Here is an 11,286-nt window from a genome sequence, read left to right on the forward strand (position 1 = left end):
AGACCAACGGCAGGCGGACACATGGCGTCGCGTAGCCCGGCACGACGGCCACATCTGTCGGATGCAACGGCACATGCTCGGTAAAAGACCACGATTGATTGATTGAAAATGTTATTAACAGATTGCAGAATGGGTACAATACAGTACGGCTCAATACACACAATTGTTAAGGGGATGCAGACCAGAGCTCAGCTTCAGGACAAGCTGGTCCAGACGTGACTCTGTTGGTGTTTGTCTCACGGTGTCTCCTCTCAGCTTCAGGACAAGCTGGTCAGACGTGACTCTGTGGGTGTTTGTCTCACGGTGTCTCCTCTCAGCTTCAGGACAAGCTGGTCAGACGTGACTCTGTTGGTGTTTGTCTCACGGTGTCTCCTCTCAGCTTCAGGACAAGCTGGTCAGACGTGACTCTGTGGGTGTTTGTCTCACGGTGTCTCCTCTCAGCTTCAGGACAAGCTGGTCAGACGTGACTCTGTTGGTGTTTGTCTCACGGTGTCTCCTCTCAGCTTCAGGACAAGCTGGTCCAGAGGGAGAGGGAGCTGGAGAGCAAGGCGGTGGACGCGGAGCTGATGGAGACAGAGATGGAGGCCAGGATCTGCGAGAAGGCCGGAGGTATGACGGGGTGGACAGAGGGGTGGACAGAGGGGTGGAAGGAGGGGTGGAAGGATGGACAGAGGGGTGTACAGAGGGGTGGAAGGAGGGGTGGAAGGAGGGGTGGACAGAGGGGTGGAAGGAGGGGTGGAAGGAGGGGTGGAGAGAGGGGTGGACAGAGGGGTGGAAGGAGGGGTGAACAGAGGGGTGGAGAGAGGGGTAAAAGGAGGGGTGGAGAGAGGGGTGGAAGGAGGGGTGGACAGAGGGGTGGACAGAGGGGTGGAGAGAGGGGTGGAAGGAGGGATGGACAGAGGGGTGGAAGGATGGACAGAGTGGTGGAGAGATGTAAGGAGAGAGGGAGAAACATTGACATTTCTTTTTTCAAGCTGTGAAGAGCAGGAGAAACAGAGGAAGGAGGTTAAAGCCACTGAAACAGTTTAGATTAGTGTAGTCGACGTGATGCTGGCAACAAGCCAAAGACACTATTATACCAGTGTTAACCTTTTTAAAGGAACACGCCAACAGTGTGGGAAATGCACTTATAGTCTTCTCCAGAGTCAGACAAGGAGATGGATACCAATTTCATCTCTGTGCGTTCCGTAGAAAGCTATCCGGCTGCAAGCTAGCCTAGCTTAGCACAAATTAATGGAAGCGGATATGGACTAGATATACGGATATATTATGTTTTTTTTTTATCCACTTTTTCTCCTATTTTTTCTATTTTTCTCCCATCCCAATTTTAGCCGTGCCAATTCTCCCCTCCCCTGTCTTGAACGTTGCTCGCATATGCCCCCCACTGGTTGGTTGTAGGGAGGATAGAAGCCTTGCATCACGTGTCCCCTCCGATACATGTGGAGGCAGCCTGTCACATCTTTTCACCTGCCAGCGCGGACTCTCATTGGCGAGGTGTAACATGTGGCAGGCTCACACTACCCCCGCCATTTTCCTGTCTCTGCTGTGCAGGCATCCCCAACCGACCTGTAGGAGTCGCTGTCCACAACGTCCAGATTACCACCCATCAACTTCCACCTGCTAACTCTGCCAATTGAGTTAGTATGACGGCCAGCCCAAGCCGGAGGCAACGCCGACAGCCGTTGGTGACGAGCGCAATGTCCGCTGCGCCACCCAGCTGCCCTCGGATATATTATGTTTATAGTTTTTGATAGGGATGCTTTTTCTTTTTCTCATGTGGAATAATGAACGGTTGCAATCTAAAGCCCTAACAAGTTAAATAGCTGGAAAAGGGGAAATAAAAAGCTTTATTTTGCGTCGAACTTCAACATTCTCTCCTTGCTTGACTACATAGGGCAGGGGTCTCAAACTCAATTTACCTGGGGGCCGCTGGAGGTAGAGTCTGGGTGAGGCTGGGCCGCATCAAATATGATATATATGATTTAATTATTTTCTTTGCAAAATCAACTATGCCTCTCTTTGTTAACCCTTTCTCCGCCGATGACGTGTTAAGACGTCATTCCTCGCCATGCGTAATCTGCCAATGACGTTTTACAGCGTCTTTGAGATCAATATTTCAAATTTCTGTCATGGTATTCATATTTCACCCACGGATCCTTGACTGGTGCTGTAGGACTCCGCTCAACTCTCCAGCGCTTCAATACCGCCACCTGGTGGCCGATCGGTGAGTTGCCAAACCGGAAGTGGGGCCGGAAGTGCTTGGTGTCACCCCTATTCCATCCGCCACTCGCTATCGCTCGCGGGACTCCATCTGGACACACTGGATAATCGATCCGTTGCCATAACTCGATAAACAACATTATTTGGACGTATATAGTATTATACAACCCGGAAATGGTTCGCCTAGATCAACATCCCATAATAGCGATCTTTTTGCTCCAGTATCATCCCCCATCGCTACGCGGAAGCTGCGGTGAGTTTCAGCGTTTTTTATTATTATTATCCATACAAACTGCTATGATCTATATGAAACATTTAACGTCGGTCATTGCATTATAAACGACCCCCCCCCCCCCTCCTGTCAACCGCGCATGATGAGTCATAACGTCTGGGACCTTGTACAGTTGACATTTTTAATCTGGCGTCAATCGGTATCAAATTGCATTTGATGATCTAATATGCATTTATGGCTATAACTCACGTTCTATGAAATACTGCAGAAAACGATAAAAACATTTATACTCTAGACCGTATTTTTGTATGAATGTGTGAATGAAAAAGTAAAACGTTCCTACATCCTGAACGATAGCTAATCGATGTTGAATGGGCCATAGTAATGTCAATTTAGCAATACAATTTAAAAAGTTATAGCCCTGCAAAGTAGGTGAACATCTCCATAGACAAATAGAGCTGGCAGACTGGCTACAAGGATGGATATAAGCGTGGCAGAGAAAGGGTTAATTACAACAAGCAATTCTGTTTGTTATTTAAGATGAGGTCGGACTCGGCACTGACAGATTTGTGTTCATTGTGCTGCTTTTATAAAGCCTCAAATGACGGCTTACAATATTTCATGAAAGCAAAGTGTTTTGTTTGTCTAAGATTTAAAAAGGTTTAAACTTTACAGCACTGACAAAGTTGAACAGAGTGCTGTACAAGTCCCACAACATAAAAAAAAATAATAATAAAAAATAATATTTAATATATATATATATTTTGTTTTGATGTCAAGTAGAGGGCCGCAAAATATCATCCAGCGGGCCGCAATTGGCCCGCGGGCCGTGAGTTTGAGACCCCTGACATAGGGGGTTATGTAGGCAGCCACTGCTTTAAAGGTCTAATCAGGGATCCAAACGATCTGCCCCAACCCCTTCCGGGGGAAAGAAGGTTAAAGATATTTTCCATCAAAATATCAAAATCTTCAAGAATGTATATCAATGGTGCGGCTGGGTGGCGCAGCAGGCACTGCGTTCAACACTGGGTTCGACTCCGGCTGTCGGCGTTGCCTCCGGCTTGGGCCGGCCGTCATACTAACTCAATCTGGTAATCTGGACGTTGTGGACAGCGACTCCTACAGGTCGGTTGGGGCGCCTGCACAGCAAAGTCAGGAAAATGGCGGGGGCAGTGTGAGCCTCCCACACGTTACACCTCGCCAATGAGAGTCCGCGCTGGCAAGTGAAAAGATGTGACAGGCTGCCTCCTCATGTACCGGAGGGGACATGTGATGCAAGGCTTCTATCCTCCCTACAACCGGCCAGTGGGGGGCATATGCGAGCAATGTTCAAGACAGGGGAGGGGAGAATTGCCACGGCTAAATTGGGATGGGAGACATTTTTTTAAAAGAGGAGAATAAGTGGATACAAAAAAAGAATGTATATCAATAATTTTTCTTAGCACCTTTTTTACATTTTAACACTGACGCGGTCACAAAAACGACAGACTGATGCTTTGAGGACCCCGGAAGCACCTAGCGGTGACAGAATCTAGAGAGATTAGCAGCCGTTTAGTTTACTACTGTCGCCTTGGTTCAATTAGAGCAAATCCCTCTACAGCCCCGTAAACCAACACCACCACGCCAGGCCTGATGAACTCGTCCTACAACCATAAGATTTGTTCTATCAATGCTGACGTTGTAGCTAATCATATTTGTTAATGTCATTTAACCTCTTCTCAACTAATATTTGAATTTGGTTCATATTTTTTTTTAATTCCCCCCCCCCCCCCCCCACTCCCCCCTCCTCCCGGTGATTAAAAACAATAGCAAATGTATATATAGAGAGAAGACAATTAGCAGCCAAGTGTTACTGCTGCTGTAATAAAAGGAAGTGAGCGAGTTTGTCCTCCTCATTTTAATATGATCTGCATGCTGGGGAAGAGAGCTGTTTAATGAGCAAATTCCAGATAAAATGCTATATTGATTTTCTTAGTGAACTTTGTGTAATGCCATGGCTTATGCAGGGAGTGTGTGTGTGTGTGTGTGTGTGTGTGTGTGTGTGTGTGTGTGTGTGTGTGTGTGTGTGTGTGTGTGTGTGTGTGTGTGTGTGTGTGTGTGTGTGTGTGTGTGTGTGTGTGTGTGTGTGTGTGTGTGTGTGTGTGTGTGTGTGTGTGTGTGTGTGTGTGTGTGTGTGTGTGTGTGTGTGTGTGTGTGTGTGTGTGTTAGCCAGGTACTGCTCAGTATCAGCAATTATAGGAAGCCGCTCAATTTGGAGGAGGCGCTGTTACCTTTACCCTTGATTCTGCCGCCCATGCACCTTGTACCTGACTGTTCTTCATAATTTTCTGATTGCACTCGCATTGTTTATGTCCTTTGTATGAGGCTTCCTTGTACTTCTGTTTATGTGGACATAAATAAACATTTCAAATGTGTGTGTGTGTGTGTGTGTGTGTGTGTGTGTGTGTGTGTGTGTGTGTGTTGGTGGGTGTGGTAGGTATCAGTGTGTGTGTTGGTGTGTATCAGTGTGTATCAGTGTGTGTGTTGGTGTGTATCAGTGTGTGTGTTGGTGTGTATCAGTGTGTGTGAATGAATGAATGAATGAAAACTTTATTTAACAGATTGCAGAATGGGTACAATACAGTACGGCTCAATACATACAATTGTTAAGGGGATGCAGACCTGAGAAAGACGTTTGTCTTGTTTCCATCAGGGTCCCCCATTTTCAATTCATATAGACATTTATGACATACATAACATACATGACATTTATGGCATAGGGACATATAGGTATTTAGTACTGATACATTTGTGACATAGGCGGTATTCAAATATACAGTACTGTTACCCCTAGATCCTGACAGAGTATATACATATGATGGGGAGGGGACTGTACATTAGGAGGGGGTGGGTGGGTGGGAGGGGAATATACATACGGCGGGGAGGGAATATATACATGCGGTGGGGAGGAGACTGTCTATTAGGAGGTGGTGGGGGTTTTGGGCATTTACGGTGGCCAGTTTCGAATTGCAGCCTCCCGTAGGTGCTCTTTAAGGGCGGTTTTGAATGTGGGCAGGGATTCACATTCCTTTACAGCTTTGGGTAGGGCGTTCCACATTGTTGTGGCATAATTGCGAAACGTGTTTAGTCCCTTGTTTGAGCCGAATCTGGGTTTAACATGATTTGTTGAGCTTCCTCTGGTGTAGTGGTTGTGGTATTCACTGACCTTTGGGAAGTATTTTGACATGTACATGGGCACCCCGGTCGTATAGTGTATCTTGTAGACCAGGCCCATTGCAAGTTGCTGTACTCTGTCGTCTACTCTAAGCCATCCTAGGTTGGCAAAGTGGGCAGGGGTGAGGTGGGTTCTGGGGTTCAGGTCAAGTAGTAGTCTGACCAGTTTGTTTTGTGATGTTTGTAATTTTGTTTTAAGCGCCTTTGAGGTGCTTTGGTACCATGAGGTGCACGCATAGTCATAGTACCCTTGAATGAGTGCTCCTGCCAGAGTCCTCAGGGTATTCTTGTTTACCAGAGAGGAGATCCGGTACAAGAATCTAGTTCGTTGGTTGACTTTTTTTATTACATTGGATGCCATTTTGTCACAGGAAAGATTTGCCTCTAGGATGGAACCCAGGTAGGTAATTTCGTCTTTCCTTGTGACAATATTGTCACCCACTGTAACTGAGAAGCCGTCGGTCTTGCTGAGTTTGTTATTTGAACCGAAGAGAATGGACTCTGTTTTGCCCATGTGTAATGATAGTTTGTTATCAGCGAGCCATATGCAGATTTTGCCTAGTTCCGTGCTGAGGGTTTTTTCAACCTGCAATTTGTTCTTGTCAGAGACCAGCAGGGCTGAGTCGTCCGCAAACAGGAACAAGTTGCAGTCACAGGCTGACGACATGTCATTTGCATAAATTAGGAAGAGTAGCGGTCCTAGTATGCTTCCTTGTGGAACACCACAGCTCACTGTGAGGGGGGGGGATAGAGTACCGTTTACCTCTACCATCTGTTCTCTCCCCTCCAGGTAGGATTGCATCCAGCTCACTGATAGGCTATCAAAACCAATTGCTTTTAGCTTGTCCATTAGAATGGAGTGATTGACAGTGTCGAAGGCCTTTTGTAGGTCCAGCATGACCATGCCGCAGTATTTGCCAGCGTCCACCTCTTGTTTGATGTGGTCGTTCAAATAGAGGAGGCATGTGTCAGTGGAGTGGGACGTTCTGAAGCCAGATTGGAATTCGTAGATTAGGTTTTTTTCCGCCAGGTACTTTTCGACCTGTTCGTAGACTATTTTCTCCATGACTTTCGAGATGGAGGTAAGAATAGAAACAGGGCGGTAGTTGCCTGGGTCTAATTTGCTGCCCTTTTTGTGTAGAGGGGTCACTCTCGCAATTTTGAAGTCCTTGGGGACGTGCCCCTGTTTTATAGAGAGGTTTATTATGTGTGTGATGACTGGGGTGATGGCGGCTGCTGCGTCTCTGAGGAATTTGGAGGGGATGTTGTCATGGCCAGTGGCCTTGTTAGGTTGGAGGGCGCTCAATTTTTTGAGTACCTCATCGGTTGTTACCATTTCAAGTTTGAAGTCGTCTTTGTGGACCCCTAGGTTTTTGTAGTATGCTACTATGTGTTCTACCCCATAATGCCCTGAGTGGGAGGGTAGTTTGTTTACCAGTGTTGTGGCTATGTTTGTGAAGAAGATGTTTAAGTAATTGGCTACATCCAGCTTGTCTGTGATGAGCGTGTTGTCCGTCTTTATGTTTATGTTTGAGAATCTGGTTTTAAGTTTTTTACTGCAGCCTAGTTGATTATTGAGTAATTTCCAAAGTTCGCGGGGTTTGTTTTTGTTTTCCTCAGTTTTGTCGTTGATGAAATTTCTTTTTGCGGTTCTGATCATGGTGTTTACGTCATTTCTTAGTCTGTTTCTTTGGATTTTTAGTTCATCCACGTGGGCTTGGAGTTCACTGTTTGAGCTTTTGGAAAGCTTTGTCTGACTTTTATGAAGTTCAGAGCATTTTTTGTCTCTGGTTTTCATAGCGGCCAGTATTTCAGTGTGCATCCATGCCTCAGCGCGATTTTTAACCCTGGTGGTTCTTATCGGTGCCATGTTGTTGAGTATTGCTGTGAATTTGGTTTTGAATCCAAGCCATGTTTCTTCAACCTGTGTACCACTGAGCTCATCTGACCAGTCCAAGCTCCCCAGTTCTAGGTTAAAGGCCTCTCTAGAGTAAGTTTTGAGGTCTCTAGATGTGACTGTTTTGTGACAGCCGGCCTTCTGTTTTAGCTTTTTGCGGGTACAGAAAATCATATAATGATCACTTAACCCGCATGCTATCACCCCTTTACTGGAGATCATGGACTTGTCAGAGGTCAAAATGAGGTCAATGGTGGTTTGTGTCGAATCGCATACCCTTGTGGGTTGTGTGATTAGCTGGCTGAAACCGTGCAGGTCAGAAAATCTACTGAAGGCCTTGAAGACGGGTGCTGATTTACGCAGCATATCCGTGTTCCAGTCCCCAATAAGAATTTTTTCTACCCCCTCCACCCCAGCTAAACACCCATCAAGTGTGTCATAAAACCCACTCTGTTCTGGTGGTCTATAGATTGTGCCTACTAGTACCGGTTTCGCCCTGTCTAATAAGATTTCAATCCAAACAGTTTCAATTTCATCATGGTTAAGGTCAGTACGGTTGATGTATTTGGTATCCTTGTGTATATACACACAGACGCCACCTCCATACTGGTTCCTATCCCTCCTGACTATTGAGTAGTTTTCAATTTCAATCTCTGGATCCTGTACAGATGAGTCTAATTTTGTTTCTGTGAAACACAATATGTTAGCCTTACCGTTTAAAAACAACTGTTTGATTTCAGCCAGTTTCGGTCTCAGGCTATTTGTATTCAGATGAAATATGTGAAGTCCATTTTTGCTTGTAATAAGTTTGATGTCGTCACAGTTGAGGTAACTCTGTTCAATTGTGTCCTGTCCTGTGGTGGGGGGAGGGGGGGGCGTTGTTGCTGTTTGTGCCGTGGGTGGGGAGGGGGGGGAGGGGTGATGCTTTGTCCTTTGCTGGTGTCTGTATTCCTTTGTGTGAAAGCCCGCGATGTGGGGGGGGGGGGCTGGTTGATTACAGATATGTCTGATTGTACTCCATTGTGGGGGGGGGGGGGTGCCTTTTGTCCTGGCCTCGGCCCGGGTAGACTTGCTGGCATGGCGGCCTTGGCGGGGCCAGCCAAGCTAACCGTCGGGTCCTTGGTGGTCTCGATGTCCCGCGCCGCTCTCCCTTTAGCCACTCGCCGAGTCCGCTGGGGCTTCTGTGAGGGTATGTCGCCGCTTGCTGGTCGGCTGGTGCAACTGCTGGCTGAAGCGTCAATTGCGTGGATGCTGTTGATCTCCGGCGCCGGTGTGAGGAGCGATGCCTCGCTGTTTTGTCCCCGCGACGTGCTGGGCGCCTCGGTTGTGAACCCCGGTTCCTTCCCTCTCGCTGTGGCCTCTCGTGGGTTCTTTTGCAGGGGTGGCAGAGGAGGAATGTTGCCGTTGATCATGTCGTTAGCCGCAGTATGTGTGGGTAGCCGTTGATCTGTTGTGCTGGCTGCTGCTTCTTGGATCAGCAGATTTGACTGTAGTCTCTGGTTCCGTGTCATTACGGGACCAGGGTTCTGATGAATGTCACCCGACATGAGCAGGTATAATAAAAACATTGATCTCTTATTACACTTGCCTGCCGGGGGTAATTTCTTTCGTTCCGGATTTGCAGTAAGTACTGTGTGGATGGTCGTGGCTCCGAAGGCAGGATGTTTCCTCTCCGAGCCCGTTAACAAATAGAAGTCGCAATGGGACTGCTGTTTTACGTTTTCGCTATCCTCCACTTCTGTCTGGAGTTGCTGCTTGAGTTGTGAATTCAGGTACAAATCCATAATCCACAGGAGGGAAAGTAGAAAATGTGCAAAGTACTTTGTTGTTGTTGCTCTGTTGCGTTGGTTACGGGAGCTACGTAAAATGCGACCGTCCATGTTGAAGCCGGATGCGGTTGTCTTGTGTTGGTGTGTATCAGTGTGTGTGTGTTGGTGTGTATCAGTGTATGTGTTAGTGTGTATCAGTGTGTGTGTGTGTGTGTGTGTGTGTGTGTGTGTGTGTATCTGTGTGTGTGTGTTAGTGTGTATCAGTGTGTGTGTTAGTGTGTATCAGTGTGTGTGTTAGTGTGTATCAGTGTGTGTGTTAGTGTGTATCAGTGTGTGTGTTTTAGTGTGTATAAGTGTGTGTGTTGGTGTGTATCAGTGTGTGTGTTGGTGTGTATCAGTGTGTTGGTGTGTATCAGTGTGTGTTTTGGTGTGTATCAGTGTATGTGTGTTAGTGTGTATCAGTGATGTTGGTGTGTATCAGTGTGTGTTGGTGTGTATCAGTGTGTGTGTTAGTTTGTGTGTTAGTGTGTATCAGTGTGTGTGTTGGTGTGTATCAGTGTGTGTTTTGGTGTGTATCAGTGTGTGTGTTAGTGTGTATCAGTGTGTGTGTTAGTTTGTGTGTTAGTGTGTATCAGTGTGTGTGTTGGTGTGTATCAGTGTGTGTGTGTTGGTGTGTATCAGTGTGTTGGTGTGTATCAGTGTGTGTGTATCAGTGTGTGTGTTAGTGTGTATCAGTGTGTTGGTGTGTATCAGTGTGTGTGTTAGTGTGTATCAGTGTGTGTGTTGGTGTGTATCAGTGTGTGTGTTAGTGTGTATCAGAGGAGAGAGTATATATACCAGTATATACCAAAACATATTACCAATATATACCAGTATATACCAAAACATTACCAATATATACCAGTATATACCAAAACATTACCAATATATACCAGTATATACCAAAACATTACCAATATATACCAGTATATACCAAAACATTACCAATATATACCAGTATATACCAAAACATTACCAATATATACCAGTATATACCAAAACATTACCAATATATACCAGTATATACCAAAACATTACCAATATATACCAGTATATACCAAAACATTACCAATATATACCAGTATATACCAAAACATTGCCAATATATCCAAGTTTATACCAAAACATTACCAATATATACCAGTATATTCCAAAACATTACCAATATATACCAGTATATACCAAAACATTGCCAATATATACCAGTATATACCAAAACATTGCCAATATATCCAAGTTTATACCAAAACATTACCAATATATACCAGTATATTCCAAAACATTACCAATATATACCAGTATATACCAAAACATTGCCAATATATACCAGTATATTCCAAAACATTACCAATATATATGAGTTTATACCAAAACATTGCCAATTTATACCAGTATATTCCAAAACATTACCAATATATACGAGTTTATACCAACACATTGCCAATATATACCAGTATATTCCAAAACATTACCAATATATACCAAAACACTACCAATATATACCAGTATACCAAAACATTGCCAATATATACCAGTTTATACCAAAACATTGCCAATATATACCAAACACAAACAAGAATTCTAGGGATGCCTTTTGATTAAATTAATTCTTAAGCCCTATTCACACCAGACTAGTATTACGTAATAATATAAGTTGACCTCTGACCGGGACAGGTTTTTATAAAGGTGTCCCAGATTGAACTTGACACGCCCCCGTAGATGTGGACATCGGGGGTTCGTTTGATCAAACCTGACTGTTTCAAACGAGACCTCAAACTCATTTAGAAACAGCGGCAAGCGCACTGATGCAACAATGGAATCACGCAGAGTACTTCAATATTTTTTCAATAATAAATCAAATCTATGACAATCCAGCGGGGAAATTAAGGTTATCCTATATAACCCTAGTTACATGA

The 11,286-nt window shown here is 45.1% G+C and overlaps 1 protein-coding gene across 1 annotated transcript in view; it reads left to right on the plus strand.

Annotated features, from left to right (window-relative positions):
• mipol1 (mirror-image polydactyly 1) overlaps positions 1 to 11,286 on the plus strand; it is a gene marked incomplete at its 3' end in the record, with an annotated part of 109,646 nt that overhangs the window by 84,006 nt on the left and 14,354 nt on the right. Inside the window, exon 7 of the mRNA XM_084308530.1 lies at positions 504 to 609. Within this exon, the coding sequence (XP_084164656.1) occupies positions 504 to 609 (106 nt within the window). The remainder of the gene's footprint in view (positions 1 to 503; positions 610 to 11,286) is intronic.

Source organism: Notolepis coatsorum (assembly GCF_963971535.1).
Source record: "Notolepis coatsorum genome assembly, chromosome: 2".
NCBI lineage: Eukaryota > Metazoa > Chordata > Actinopteri > Aulopiformes > Paralepididae > Notolepis > Notolepis coatsorum.